At 41.5% G+C, this 15,194-nt stretch overlaps 1 protein-coding gene across 12 annotated transcripts in view; it reads left to right on the top strand.

Moving 5' to 3' along the window:
- Positions 1-13,113, top strand: part of nrxn1a (neurexin 1a) — a 91,808-nt gene extending 78,695 nt beyond the window's left edge. For all 12 annotated transcript variants that reach the window (XM_088070485.1, XM_088070493.1, XM_088070491.1 and 9 more), the window contains 2 exons: positions 7,631-7,709; positions 10,477-13,113. In XM_088070485.1, coding sequence (XP_087926611.1) covers positions 7,631-7,709; positions 10,477-10,778 — 381 coding nt within the window. In that variant the 3' untranslated portion in view covers positions 10,779-13,113. The remainder of the gene's footprint in view (positions 1-7,630; positions 7,710-10,476) is intronic.
- The last annotated feature ends 2,081 nt before the right edge of the window (positions 13,114-15,194 follow it).

Genomic DNA, 15,194 nt, shown 5'->3' with positions numbered 1-15,194 from the left:
ACTTGCTCTAGGGAAAAATAAAAGCCCTGTGGTTGGTTTTGCAGCAGCAGCGCCAACAATAATACCATTTGGAAACGCTAGAGGGGGAAAAGTTGTCTGTTTCCACTTTAAAGAATTTGAAAAGATAACGAGAAGGTCATTCAGGATCTAAGCACAAGGTGGATAATAATAAATACTCAGTATTCAGTCCAAGACATATGAGAGCATAAAGGGTTTTTTCGGGCAGTTTGGCCTTTATTAGTCAGCACACAGTTGAGAGCAGACAGGAGATAGGAGAAGATAGATAGGAGGTAGCAAAGAGAGGTGATGACATGCATTAAAGCCAGACTCGAACTGTGGACGATGAGATTACATGGTCAGTGTCTTAGACCCCTGGGCCACTAGGATGCTCAAACAGACCTTGATTTAAAAGTTGAACCAAGTCTTATATCTGTAACTTTGTTCCTACTCTTCAGAGCAGATACAGGGCCCCCACAGTCACGATATTACCGAAAAGTTATGAAATTAGACAAAGTTTCTTTTCAGGCTGGGTAATGGGTTGGAATATACAGAATGTTTTGGAAAAGTTTTGAATACACATTATTTTGGCTGTTGTTTAAAATGTTCACAAAACATTTGGAGTTAGTTATCAGATAATGTTACCCTTTCACCAGCACAGCAGTTTCAACCATTCTCGCATCTAACAATCAGCTGAAGTTAGATTAGCACTGAACACGATGCAGTCACATAATTCGTGCAGCACTCGTTAAGAGCTGTGTTTCTCTGCAGCAGAATCGTGGCCAAAATGTAGTGAGGAAACAAAACATGCTTACCTCTCTACATTTTGAACTCTACCTCAAACTGCTCGTTGAAGGATATTTTAAGCTACTTAAAGGAACGGTGTGTACAGTTCCCGCAAGATTTAGAGACATCTAGTAGTGAGGATTGCACATTGCAACCAGCTGAAACTTTTCTCGATTAAAATTTCCTTAGTGCTCATTGTTCAGGAGGATTATAACCAAAGCTGAATTATCTGCAGAGGTCTCTTCCACTTCAAAACCTTTGGGCCAGATGATTTAAACTGGTAAAAACACTGAATAAAGCAGTGTCATGTTTTCAAAAAATGTATTTTTCGGACGCTGCTTGTCGTGGAGGAGTTTCTAACTGTGGCAGCTACATGAAAACGCATATGTCCCTGTCGGGAGCCAGTGTTTGGTTTGTCTGTTTTGGGCTTCAGTAGAAACATGGCAGTACAATATGGCGATCTCAGTAGACGAGGACCTGTTTCCTATGTAGGTAGAAACGGCCCATTCTAAGGTAACAAAACATATTATATATAAGATATAACATACCTTATTTTCAGCTTGTTATACACTAAAGAAAACATGCTTATTATATTATATTAAATTCCATTGTTGCCAATATGTCCCCCTGAAATCCTACACATTGAATCTTCTAATGAAGTCATGGAAATTGGGTAAAACGTTATGGAAAAGTTTGAAAATTTCATAAGTAAAATGTGTAGGAACTCTGCAAATACTGCTTTAATCATTGATTTGTATCTATGAAATGTAAAACCAAATACCTGAGAAGTCTTACTGTGATGAGATGCAAGGACGTCCTGTCTAACAAAGTCAAACATCAACAAGAAAACATACTGCTCTAAAAAATGAACCCCTCTCTGTTGCAGGTCCTTTTTTTCAGAAATTGCAACATGTTTTTCTTCCTTCTGATGGATGATAATAGTATTTTATTTGCTCTGTAACATCATCTATATAAAAAGTTGCAAATCATACCTCCTTAGAAACATTTCATCAATGAAAGGCTCACATACACATTTAATTTTTCTGCTAAAGCACATTCACATTGATCGGATTAGATGGCAAATTCTCAACTAAGTGGTCCCTACCCACTAAATTACGGCAGGAGAAATGTTTGTTTTAATGGAGGCTGTAATAGCTTTTCCATAATATGCGTCTTGTAAACTGATGCAAATGGGACTCAACAATAGAAACACACGACTGTTGTGTGTATTTATAGTGGATGGAGCTGTAGAGTCGATGCTAATGTCAAAGGATACCTTATGAGCAGGTACACCACAGACTCTTTTGTTCAGATCACTGGTGAGATGTTGTCGGGCTCTTTGTGGGTGTCTGTGTGTACTGCAGTTCTTCTTCTGTGTTATAAAACTGTGCCTGCCGCACTGAAAAAGATTTTTTTTTTTCCCAATGATACAAGTTGCCATGGAGATAGTGAGCCCCACTACCCGCTGCTTGCTTTCTCTCTCCCATCCAGACTCCCATAGAGAATAGCTCCTCTGTGTATAAACCGCCAGCTGTTTCAGACATAAATAATAGAAGGCAGAGGGCTGTGAGCTAAGCCTCAGGCATCAATAATGGATATGGGAGCTGGATGGATGGTGCAGCAGAGTGACAGTGTCGTCACAGGGGCTTGTTTTCACACTTCACCTCTCAATCTAGCCTCTTGTTTGTGCGTTTTAAACGAACTATTCCCATTCTTGTGATATGCTGATGTCGGGGCTAAATCTGGGAGTTGTGCACTGGAGTCAATATCAGTGTATGAGAAGTAGGTCAGATCCACTATAGGCTCAATATGATGCAGTGTGCTCATCTGCAGGGGTGTTGTAGTGGGGGGGTCGAGGAGGGAGGGGACCTTGAAAAGCCTGACGTGAAAAGTTTGGTTTCGTTTGCAATAGGCTTGAGCCGTATCATGGTATGACGGTATACCAGGCTATTTAGAAATCTTGAAGGTATGTTTTTTAATGCTGTCATAAATACAGGCGCTCATCAGTCTCCCGCCTCTACTGGTGGAGCAGGCAGCTGAGCTGAAACACACCACAACACCTCGTGATGGAGGGATAAGTAACAGGACTGTAAACAGCTGCCGGCCAGCAACGGCACAGAGAGACCGTGGGAAATAATGCCTTGTTTTCTGACATGTAACTAGATAGATTAAGTAATTATTTTGACCCAACCAGAGCTGGTGATTGTTGGAGAGTGGATTTACTGACTAGATTGCTAATGTGGGTTACGAAGACAGTCTGGGTGAGTTTTGTTTTTGTCGAGTTTACATAAAGTGTGTTTTATGATGAGTTAACCAGGCAATTTAACCTTGTCAGTCTTTCATGGCTGAGAGAAAATTGAATTGAAAAGGTGTAAAGTTGTATTTTTCTGTTTAATAAGGAAAATAGGTGTTGTAATCTTATTTTTCGTAACATTTTGTGGGTTTCTATTCAGTATTTATTAGCCGGAAAAGCTGAATGTAAGCAGCACTCGCTGTTTGGATGGAGTGGTCATATACCATATACCCTGGTAAAATGTCATGAAGGTATGAAATATTACAAAACGCCAAAGCCTAGATTGCATTTTTTATTTATAAGAGGACTAATTATTCAGTTCAGTGTATTTGTCACACGAGCTCATAGGAATACAGTGCCAGTAAAACCTGATCTGTCAGATCCTTTAATTTTTACATATAAAACATTGTAATAATTATAAATATATGTCTAAAGGGTGTAGTGGTGTAGGGTCTTTATTTAGGATCCTTTTGGCCTGAGGGTAGAAACTCTTCATGAGTCTCTCAGAGTTGGCCTGGTGTAACCAATACCTTCTTCCTTGGTACCACACATAAATTTAAAAAAAAAAATGAAATAAATTTATAGGAAAACTGAACTTTTTATATAAAAAAAAACAATAGTGGAAACTCTCTGAAGCCCCTCTAACCCCTTTGAAATCTGAGCAAATTGGCTTGAATGAGAAGAAAGAATCACCAAATTAGCAAGAAATGAGTCAAAAGTACAGGAAAATTGCCTGAAAATAGCAAAAGCAAAATGAAAGTCAACAACTAATAAGGAAATGACATAGGGAAAAGTTCTTAAAATAATTATAACATAATTGGAAACATATGATATTTTTACATACTAATATTTTTCCCTAGCTTGTTTAAATATATATAATTTTTGAAAACCTACAAATGTCTCGGAATTTGCAGGACATTTCTTGCCAAGTTGCTGATCGCCTTTTCCCCATGTTTTTGAAAGAAATAAAACCAATTTGCTCAGAGTCCAAAGGTTTTAATACTTTGAAAAGCATCTGAATGCATCCCAAGAAAAGTGATGTAGATCCAGGTTTCAAAGGGTTAGAGGTGCAAAATGGTTCAGTCCACCCCTGCACTAAGATTTGTCTTCAGGGTTCGCACAGATCATTAAAAAGTTTTAAAAGACATTGAATTCATTCATCTTAAAATAAGCCCTTAATAAGTATTAAAATGTATTCAGTCATTTGTCCCAATGATTCATCATCTGTGCAAGTCCAACCACTCCTGCCGGCTCCCAAACTCTGTGTATTTGCATGTCAGTCCTGTTTAAGAAGAATCTACAGCTCCTCCATTGAGGCTGCCTAGTGTTGCCAGGCAACCAACCTGGCCTTAACCAGCACGCACGCACACGCACACACACACACAACGCAGAATGCACACACAAACACTCAGGTGGATTGAGAACAATAGGCTTGAATTGCAGCACATTGCATCAGAGGAGGGGCAGTGAGATGTCTTCCAAAAAGGTGCTCGGGGTCCAAACAATTTATCGATTTCACGCACACACACATGGCACGTGTTTTGTTGTGTTTTGAAGTGCTTAAGTCGCCCCATGGGTTCCTGTCAGTACTTTGTGTGGTGCGAACGTGTTACGTGCCTCCTCCTGAAGTCTTGAGGTTTTTTTGTTTTTGCATGTTGAAAAGTGGAAGGGATTAATAATGCATGACAGCTGAGCACCAGCGAGGAGAGTGTGTGTGTGTGCATGTGTGTGTGTGAGTGTTTATGCTAGAGGCTGCTCTGAGTCACAGAGTTTGGTTTTGATGTTTGGTGTCTGTCTGTGGACGTGCGTGTTTGTGTGTGTGTGTACCTGTGTTTGATGGGAAGACTGATAGGAGAAAAACCTGAGGCTCAGAGCACCGCTCGATTGGCTATCCAGAATCAGCTGACCCAGACACTTCCACAAGCCCTCTGAACATCTATCTCCTATCCACCCTCCCTGTCTGTTTTTTTTTTTTTCGCTCTCCACATCTTTCACATCTCCCTCTTGCCTGTCTTCCGCTTGCTATCCATCTTCTAGAGATACTTTCTCCCTCCTCTCTCTCTCTCACTTTCCTCTTTTTCTTTCTTCTTTGCTCTCTCTCCCTCCATAGCTTTCCATATTTACCCATCACTCCCCCCCTCAGTCTCTCCTCCCTCCCTCCCTCCTTCTCTCTCTCTCTCTCTCTCTGTGGTTGAGCTCCAGTGATAGGCTGTTAATGCAGGCGGGTGTATGAGTCTATCTCACCATCTGCAGTAGTGGAGCTAGCTTCTCTCCTTCCTCTCTCGCCAGGATCTCTTCATCAACCTGCCAACTTCAGCCTGATTTGGTGTGCCTGTGTAGATGTGTCTTAAGTAGCAATAGAGCAGCAATGGAGCGGCTATTATAGAGCTTGTGTGCGTACTTGTGTGCTTGATTGTGAAAGCAGCAGACAAGCTGTTGAATCTTCTGCAAAGAGTGTGAGTGAGGACAGCCACTATGTGTGAACTAGGCAGTCAGGGAGGCATGGACGGTCGTTGGCACTGTTCGGCTGCTCAGGTAGAGATTTTGCTCTTTCAGCATGCAGACATCCTTTGTCTTTCCTCCTGTGTGTCCCTCTTATCGTTGTGCATCTGTGTCCGTCATTATGTCAGCATGCTCTGTTGATAGACTATGAAAAGATGTGGACAAAGAGGGAGGGGACAGAGGGAGGGGCGGAGGACATATCCTCTACAAACTTCTGGTTTATTGATGTGATTTAAGTCGTGTTTGGCATGTCTCCTCGTGTTCATTGTCTCCACTGTGATAGGTGGATCAATAGCACAATTGACACCTTGCCGGTTGAACGGGGCGATCAGCTGATCAGAGGGAGGGGCCTTTGTTACATTTACCTGTCTGCTTTTGTTTTAGTAATTCAAAGCAGGTCTCGGCGGAGGTCACATATCTTTGGATCAATAATCAAGCGTGGTGGCTCGACATTGATCAGGGGTGATGTGTTTCCGACCGGCTGATTGGTTCTCGTGCTATTTGGATCCTGGCAAAGGCACAGAGGTTTATTGACTGGCTGAATTCCAGAGGCTAAGCTCACCCGGGCAGCGTTTGACAGCCCAGTGGGCAGAACTGATTGGAAAAGCAGCGGAGGAAAGAGACAGAGTCAAGCATCAATAACTTAATATATGTTTCAGGCCAAACTAAACCCACAGTAGACTTGTCAGGATCCAAGACCACACCGTGCAAGGCCAGTGCAGTGCTTTTTTTCCTTCACATGAATAGTGGTCTCTAACCTTATGTAATATACAAATACAAGGAGGCGAGGACAAACAAAGCAAGGACGGAGAAAAAGCTTTGTTTGAAACACAGCCTGTAAGCTTCATCGAACACTTAGTGCTTTGATTTGGTTCAGATTCTGTTCTGGTCTGGTTGTAATCTGCCTCTAGAGCTCTTCTCTTTTATAGCTGTGCCGCTGTCTTCCTTTATTCTGTGGGTTACTAACATCTACTGCAATGCATCACAATCCAATTTTAATTTAGTGCTGGCACTGAGCGCCCAGTGTGGTAAAAAAAAAACAAAACACACACACATTCACATCTCTCATGCCGAAGCATCAAGGCGGGCGATGTTTAACAGTAGTTCATGAATATGCGGAGCACATTAGCACGGTGTTAAGTAAAGACCGCAGCACTTTGAAGTCCTCCTCCTCCTATCCCGTCTTTCCTTTCTCTCTCTTTCTCCCCAATTCCCCCCTAAAATTCCTTTTATCCATCCATCTGTCTCCCTCCTCCTCCTTCCTCTCTCCTCATACTGGCTGGAATGGCAAATCAATGCACAGGTCCCCACTGAGGGTTTTTTTTTTCTTTCTTTTTTATTCCCCATCATTTTTAACAGCCTGAACTTAGAGTTGCCATGGCAACAGGAGGAGCAAGGATAGAGAGGAAAAAGGGCGCTTTTCCCATAGAGAGGGAGCGAGGCACGCAGAGTGAGCAGCGGTTGAGATATTGCTCGGCTGATGTAGGTTAGAGGTTGGATGTAAGTGGGTTATTGACATGGTGCTTATGGAGAGGTGTTGAGTAAAGGAGATTTAAATGAACTATCAAGGGCTTTGCAGGAATATTTAATGTAAACCAACAAAAAAGTGGTTTTATTTCTCCATTTGGCTTCACACTGCGCACTCTCCAACACATATGAACACCAGCCAATATCAGATGGAGAGAGCAGAACAGAGGGAAGGTGTGGAGAGTCCAGAGGAGGAAAAAAAGAGGGGGAGGGTCAAGAGAGTAGGAGATGATAACTGACTGTCCCCTTGTGGTTTTAAACAGGATTCAGTGTTTCTCTCCTCCCTCCTCCTTTCTTCTTTTCTCCTCGGTACTCCAGTTCTGGCTGCCTGCCATCACCGGGGGCCGTAAACAGGCAAAGTGTTTGTGGCAAACTGGAAAAAGGGTGGGCGATGGATTGATGCTGTGTGCTCACACATGTAGAAAATAAACAGAAGGGGTGTGGAGCGCAGGGTGTCTGTGGATAAAGTGTCTTTATACGTGTGTTTATGTTTCTCCACTTTTTTTCTGGGTTCTCTCTCCGCAGTCGGCAGATGACCTGCTGGTGGCGTCAGCTGAGTGTCCCAGTGATGATGAAGACATTGACCCCTGTGACCCCAGTTCAGGTGAGACTTCCCCTCATCCCCACAGTGTTCAACCTTAAAGTTTTTGTTTTTCACTTGGGCAAGTAGATCAGAAAGCCCAAAGTCAGTGTTAAAGTGTTTCTATACAAATTGTTTTATTTATTTGCAGTTATTACTAAGAGAGCAAATATTATTAATAATAATAATAATACATAGCTTAAAATTCACTTTAGATATGTTAAAATTGATCATAAAATAGAACACAATAAAATATACACAACATTAATTCAAGTTTTATCAAGATACGATATGGTAATGATTTCTGGGGTAATAATACAATATTTTCTGATATTACAAAGACTGCCACAGTACGATACCATACAATATGTTACAAAAGGATATGATACAATACAATGCAGGTTTTCTTATATACTCAGGGGCCTGTGATTGATAAAAGACAACATCAGTGTCGAGTTACTGTCGGGTTTTCAGCCTCAATGCCTGCCTGAACTCAACCCAACATAGATAACCACAGAGGACACAGAACAACTTCACTCATTATTACTCAGTTTATTGATGTGATGATTGTTGAAGTATGAGGTTGAAAAGCTCAAAGAAAAAGAAAACAAATCATGTTAGGTAATTCAGCCAATAGATTCATTTCTTGAATAACATCAATCATTTCAGGTACGTCAAAGTATGTCTCAGATAAATCACTCGATTGTAATTGAATTGTGAAATGGGAACATTGTTTTATCATGTTGAATACCATAATTAAGTTTAATATCCTTATTGTCTGTTTCTTAGCAGCTTATCGTTCTTTGTATGGTGCTAGACCGCCAGCGCTGTTTGAATATTTAGGAAGGAAGTGGATGGAAATGGTGACGCAGATGCGCCATCGAAATTTCATAATAAAGGCGCATCTTTAAGATGACGATATTTATCAGTGTTTTCAGTTTGCATTGACAGTATTGGATTGTTGGTAATTGAATCAATATATTGATCCAGATCAATGTATCGTTACTTCCCCAAGTTATCACACAACAAAGACTGAAATTAAAAAAGACCCAATTTTATGCACATTGTTGTCAAATTGCAGCAAACTGCACAATACACAGAGTTTTCAGGATTCCAGTGTATTCTTAAAAGTTTTATGTATTACATTTATTAATCTAAAATGAAGGCCTCAATTGGTGTTTAAATGTCTAAAGCAAGCTTTCAGAAAGACTTAAAATGGTTCAACATGGGAATTGGATTTTATAAAATCTCTTTTCTTGACATTATATTGTAAAACCCTAAAATAATTGGTTTTATCAATTTTATACATATATATCCTGGACAACACGGGAAGTGCAAATTAAACGAAAATTGTCTATTTAACCAAGATTTTGCAGCACGTCTGAAACCGGGTATAATGCAGTGCATAAGGGGTGTAATATATGCAAAAGGTTTTTCCAACTTTGCATGATGGGAATCAAGGCAGACACATACAGTATCTCAACACTGGTTCTACTCTTGTCTCAGCTAAAAAACAAAGGAATCATGTTTCATGTTTCAATGAAACATTTGGGCAAAATTGCCCCTAACCATAAGAAAGTGATGTTCTTTCATGTTCTTTTTTCTTTAGTTTTTGTAAAACTGCCTTAACTTTCATGCTGAGTGGCATTAAAAAGTCTGAGGATGGGGCAACCTTTTGCACCTGGTAGAGTGTGCCCCACGTATTGTCATTTGCAGCTTCCCTTTGCTGCATGTCATCCTTCCTCTCTCTCCCATCTCTCCCGTCCATCTATAGCTGTCCTAAAACAACGTCCCAAACAAATGATGTTAAAAAAGTCCTCTAAATCTAATTTGCCTTAAGCCTTGTGATCCTTGGTTTGCCTGCATTCTCACACTTCAAAACTAAACTAAACTTTCCAGAATATTTGAAATGCTTGCATGCACTTCCGCTGCGGTACTTTGCATGTGCAACTCTTAACAGAGATATGAAGGAGGGGAGATGGCTCACTCCTTAGCTACCTCCATCATCAGCTCCAGAAAAAACGTGTGTTTAATTCTCTTTTACCTCTTGTCCGATCAGGCAAGTGAGTTGCTAGATTTACTAGTCTGATGTGTCATTTTGGAATGCCTACTTCCCTACAAATACACACACCACACTGCCTCTTTGAGGGCTTTTTCTGTCCTCCACACTCACTGTCGCTCAGCTTTTGCTGCTGCTTGGTCGCTCGCTCCAATGAATTTTTCATTTCCACTTAGGTTTTTGCCTCCAGGCATTACCTAACACTCTCCGTCCACTCCCCAATCTTCATCTCCACTCTGCTTTCACCCTCTCCCCACTCCCTCTCTTACCTATTGTTATTCATACTTCCTTTTTATAGCAGTTTCTCTCCTTCGTTCCCACCTCCATCCAGTAGAAAGAATTCACATGCAACCCGAAATCATTTAACACGGTGTCATACTGTATATCACCCCGCTGCAGTCCTCGCTGCTTGTCTTGGTCATAAAGTGTCAGATGTATGTAATAAAACTGATATATTGTGCACCTGTGCTCGACCCTCCTCTCAACACGGTGTAATGTAATCTGTTTACACATTATGTGATAATATGCAAACAGCTTTGGCTCGAAGCTGCAGCCTTCCCTTGCCAGCATGTAGCATTATGCAAACTGCACATGGATTCATAATTCATCATGATGATGCATTATATCTTCTCCCTCCAGCCCTCCACCCATCACGCTGACATGTCATACAAATTAATAATGTGTGCAGTAAACTGTAATGTAATGTCGCACGCCTCCTTTCTCCCCTTACAGCCCGCCCTCCCCTGCCGGAGGTGAAGGTGTTCCCAGGTCCATCCGAGGTGGTCCGGGAGAGCAGCAGCACCACGGGTATGGTGGTGGGCATCGTGGCGGCGGCAGCGCTCTGCATCCTCATCCTCCTCTACGCCATGTACAAGTACCGCAATCGTGACGAGGGCTCCTACCACGTGGATGAGAGCCGCAACTACATCAGCAACTCAGCCACACAGCCCAACGGCAGCGCCAAGGACAAGCCACTGGGGATCGCCAAGATCTCCAAGAACAAGAAGAACAAAGACAAGGAGTACTACGTCTGAGGTGGAAGACGTCCAACACACAGACATATACGCATACACCTTTATATATAACGGTATATGTACATAAATAGATATATTCTCAACAAAAAAAATAAAAAATACACACGTACAGTACACACATAGACATGCTGATGTTAATGTTTACTCTCCAATAATCACATCTGCACACATGCTGGCAAGCACAAACATAGACACACACAAGTACACATACATTTAAGCACAAACACACACACACACACACACACACACACACATACACACACACAAACAGACTGGCCCAAGGGCGTGGACCCTTATTGTACAGTATTTACCAATGAGCAGAGCCTCTGAGAGAGGCTTGTTTTATGAACATTAACACCATTCCAAATGATTTAAAAAAGCACCAGTTCAACTCCCAGTTCAGAACCATTTTGGGGCCAGATAAAAGAGACCAGTCACTCCCCTGCCACAGTACGACCTCTCCTGTGGGACTCCGAGAGGTCAAGGAAGGCTTTTAAGTGAAGCACATGGCAGACTGAGTGTGTTGAGTGACGGAGGCAGAGCACCAAGACGATGTAAAAGCACCAAGACAAGCACTAAGTGTCTCTTCCAAGCTTCTTGGCCTTCCTCCCTGATAGCAGACGGGACTCAGCTGAAGAAACAAGCACACCGACGGTCCAAGTGTCACCCCGAAGCAACAGGACGGGAAATCAGGGTGTAGCCATAGATACGGTGAATTACGAGCGAATGGGCCGAGGCAGGGCTGGTGCCGTCGATGTAACGGATGGGCAGCGGTGCTGATGTTTTACAGCACCCTGTAAATCACGAAGGTGGAATCAGATATTTTCCTGGACAGGATACTTGAGACTTCAGATGCTACCTACAGACACCAGTCGTGCATGACTGCGGTGTCACACACACACATACACACAGCACACACACACACACACACACACAAAAAAAATACAGCTGCAGATATACACCTGCAATGCTAAAGACCCACCATATCTTCATAACTGACACTGAAGACTATACAAGAAGACAATGGTGAAAATGACCATTATGATAATTGTTATGGCAATGATAATGAATATGAAGAACATTCGGGCAGTATAGACTCTTTGGGGAAGGGAGGGGGGGGGTCTTATTGCACGTGAATTATCTTACTCCGTGTGATTTATACCGAAACTCCAGAGGTTACACCGTGACGCACCACCATCATAAACCTTGGCTTGAAGTATTCCCTAAATACAAAATGGTTTTTCAGTCTGTGGGATTCAACCATGATTTAATCTCCGAATCAGTTCAAATCCTCATCGACAAAAAGTGTGACCATCTCGAGTGTGTGCTGCATGCCTGAGTCTCCGAGCTGTGCCGTGAAGTGGTGGCGTGTCCCACTAAGTCCAGAGGTGGTAGGTTTGTTTGTGGGAGGAGGAAGGGTGTTGCCGTGGGTTTTGACTCCAAGCGCAACACCTGGATGTGTGCGTCCACCACAGGCTGCGGCCTGTTTTCTAGCCTGATGTCTTATAGGCCACGCCCACTATACCCGCTCTAACCAACCACCTTTTTATAGCAAAAACCAGCCGAGGAAAAGAATCAAAAACAGAACAAAGTAAATGTTACCATGTGTTGCTAATAGATAGAAAAGTTCATGATGCCATTGACGATATGACAACCTGAGTTGCTTTGATTTCATCGGCTTTTTCTCTCTTTGCGTCCTTTTGTCTTCATGCTATTGGTTGACTGATTTCTCAATACTCATGACGTGACCAATACACGACAGACAGATGGGTTTCCGCTGGGCTACGGTATCTGTTTATGGACATTTGCGGCCCTCAAGAATTGTAGCTCCGTGATATATCAATACAAACAGTGCCATGACATAAGCAAGCCCCTCCAGTTCTTCCAACCAGTCAGATGCATGCAAAATGGACGAGAAAGGACACGAAAAGGACCGTGCGAGATCTCAAAGTATAAAATTAACTCAACATATTCCCTTATTCTCTCCATCCTTAACTGGCCTTGACCTCCTTTTCCTCCCTTCTCTTGTTTTCCCCTTGTTTAGTATGTTTCCCTCTCCGCCCTCCTCCGTGTCTCGCTTTCTTTCCCCCCTCTCTCTCTCTGTCTCTCTCTCTCTTTCTCTGTTGTGTTGCCATCTGAAACAAAGGAGGCGTCTCAACCAATGGGATTCTACATCTAGGTGTTCATTAACCATGTTTATTTTCTATATGTACAATTTTTCTACAGTATTTACTTTTATTTTTATTGTTACGGTTCTTTGATGAACATAAAGTGGAAATTTATTATGAAAAATAGTTTTGAAGATTAATGAGTAAATAAAATATTACCCAAGTGAGCCCGGAGTGCGTTTGTGTGTTGGTTTTTGCTCCAAGTCAGCCTTGAGAGCGGATCGGCGGCCAATTAAGACAAACTAAAATTATCTCATTTTGTGTTAGGAGGCAAATCTTAAAGGGACAGTTCACCCTGATGACAGATAACGTATATATTTTATTGGTTTTAAATTGTGTTGTTAAGTAACCACAATCCAACGTCTGCCAAACGTCACGTCAGTGTCAACAACATTTAGTCGTAAGGTTTAGAGACCAAAACCCAATTCTCAACAAAACTGGCTTACACAAGGCATAGGTGTATTTTCGGAGCTTACCATGTAACTTCATAGCTTTACTCACTGATCTCTGAGCCCTTCAGGTCCTTATTTGTTCTGTCTCTGTACAAAATTCTTGCTCAAGTTGAAAAATTTCAACTGCACTCTTGCGCCGTCCAGGGTGAATTTGCAATCTGTCTACGTCTTTGCATTGACTTTGAATTTAAACGTGGCGCAAGAGGTGAGAATTTTTTTTTTTAATCAAAAGTTAACATTGACAAATTTTAAGTTGAGTACAAAAATATGTCACCTCATGTACCCCACCATCACAATAACATACATTTTAAGCCAAACCATGATCTTTTTTTTAAATTTTAAGTAGTATTGACACCTAACAAAACCCCACTGTCTTGATGCAACTCAATTCAACTCAACTCAACTTTATTTATATGGCACCTTTCATACAAATATGCAGCCCAAAGTACTTTATGTGGCAAAATTGAGACAAAGTAACAAATTTAAAGAATAACACAAACAACTAAACATGAAGTTAGCATAAGATTTGCAAAGAATTGGGAAAAAGTACAAGAAAGTTACCTGAAAATTATTCATACAAGTAATTGACTTGGAAAAAAACATTTAAAAAAATAACAATTCTGCAAAATCAATTTAAATGTCATTGTGATATATTTTTTTATCCTTAGCTTTTTTTTTTTTTTAATTCTAGCAATTTGTGGAGCATATTTGTAAAAGACGTCCTAAAGCAGCATAAGAAACGTGATGCAGGTGTCAGTAGTTAAAATAATGGTTGGTCCCAGAGCAACGTTTGTCCTGTCCCTTTAAATCTTTATGCTAAACTAAGCCCACCAGCTGCTGTAGCTTTATATTTAACAGACACATGAAAGTTGTATTGATCATCACATGTAACTCCCAGCCAGACAGCGAATCAGCGTAATTCCCAAAATGTGGGAATATTCCTTTAAATGTCTGCTTCAAACAAACTATCTGCACATTGCAGGTTCCCACACATTCCTCCTAATCCCTCTCACCTCTTGCTTCATCAAAGAAAGGAAAGTAGCACCTTTTCTTCCAAGTCCCACTGTGTCTAACTGGGACAGTAGACACACATAAATACCCGCTCGCACACACCACACAGGGCTTTGAAGTCTGACTCAGTGCAGCGAGCGCTATAAGTCTCTGCAGAGTTGCTGTTTGCCGGATGAAAGATCCCTGAGACTGCAGGGTTGAGCTCGCATCCTCAGGTGAGAGGATCTACAAGGACCTGCTATTTCAATAAACACCTCCCAAGTTTGGCTGTCTTGTTCTCTCGCTGTTTGTCTTTTACTTTCTTTTTGTCTTCGGCTGAACAGTCTGTGCTCAGAGGTCTGGTTGTAGCCATCTGCCGCTCTGCCGTCCTTGACCAGCTAAAATTAAGACACTGCCCCTCTATATTCAAAGGGTAAATAAGAAATAACTCCCACCCTTTTGCTAATATCGCCAACATTTACAGACAGAGCAGATCCTCACCGGCAGCTGTATGAGGCTATAATGTTCAGAAAACAAAAATTTCCAAAATTATGGTCCTTTTAAAATAGATTTAAAGGTTATTTTACTTACAGCTCTTAATGGTTTGGGATTGGCCTGAATTGCAGACTCTTTGTCGCTCTATAATCCTATACGAGCTCTCAGATCTTCTGCTGCTGGGTTTTTAAATACATAAACACAGGAAAATAGGCAGCACAGCTTTTGTTAACCATGCTCCAAAATTATGGAATACCCTTACAAAGGATATAACAGAAGCGGGCTCAGTGAACATCTTTAAATGTATTTAA

The sequence above is a fragment of the Plectropomus leopardus genome, chromosome 19 (assembly GCF_026936395.1).
Source record: "Plectropomus leopardus strain MGB_pleo_1.0 chromosome 19, ASM2693639v1, whole genome shotgun sequence".
Taxonomy (NCBI): domain Eukaryota; kingdom Metazoa; phylum Chordata; class Actinopteri; order Perciformes; family Serranidae; genus Plectropomus; species Plectropomus leopardus.
This window is presented reverse-complemented; position numbering and strand designations above follow the sequence as displayed.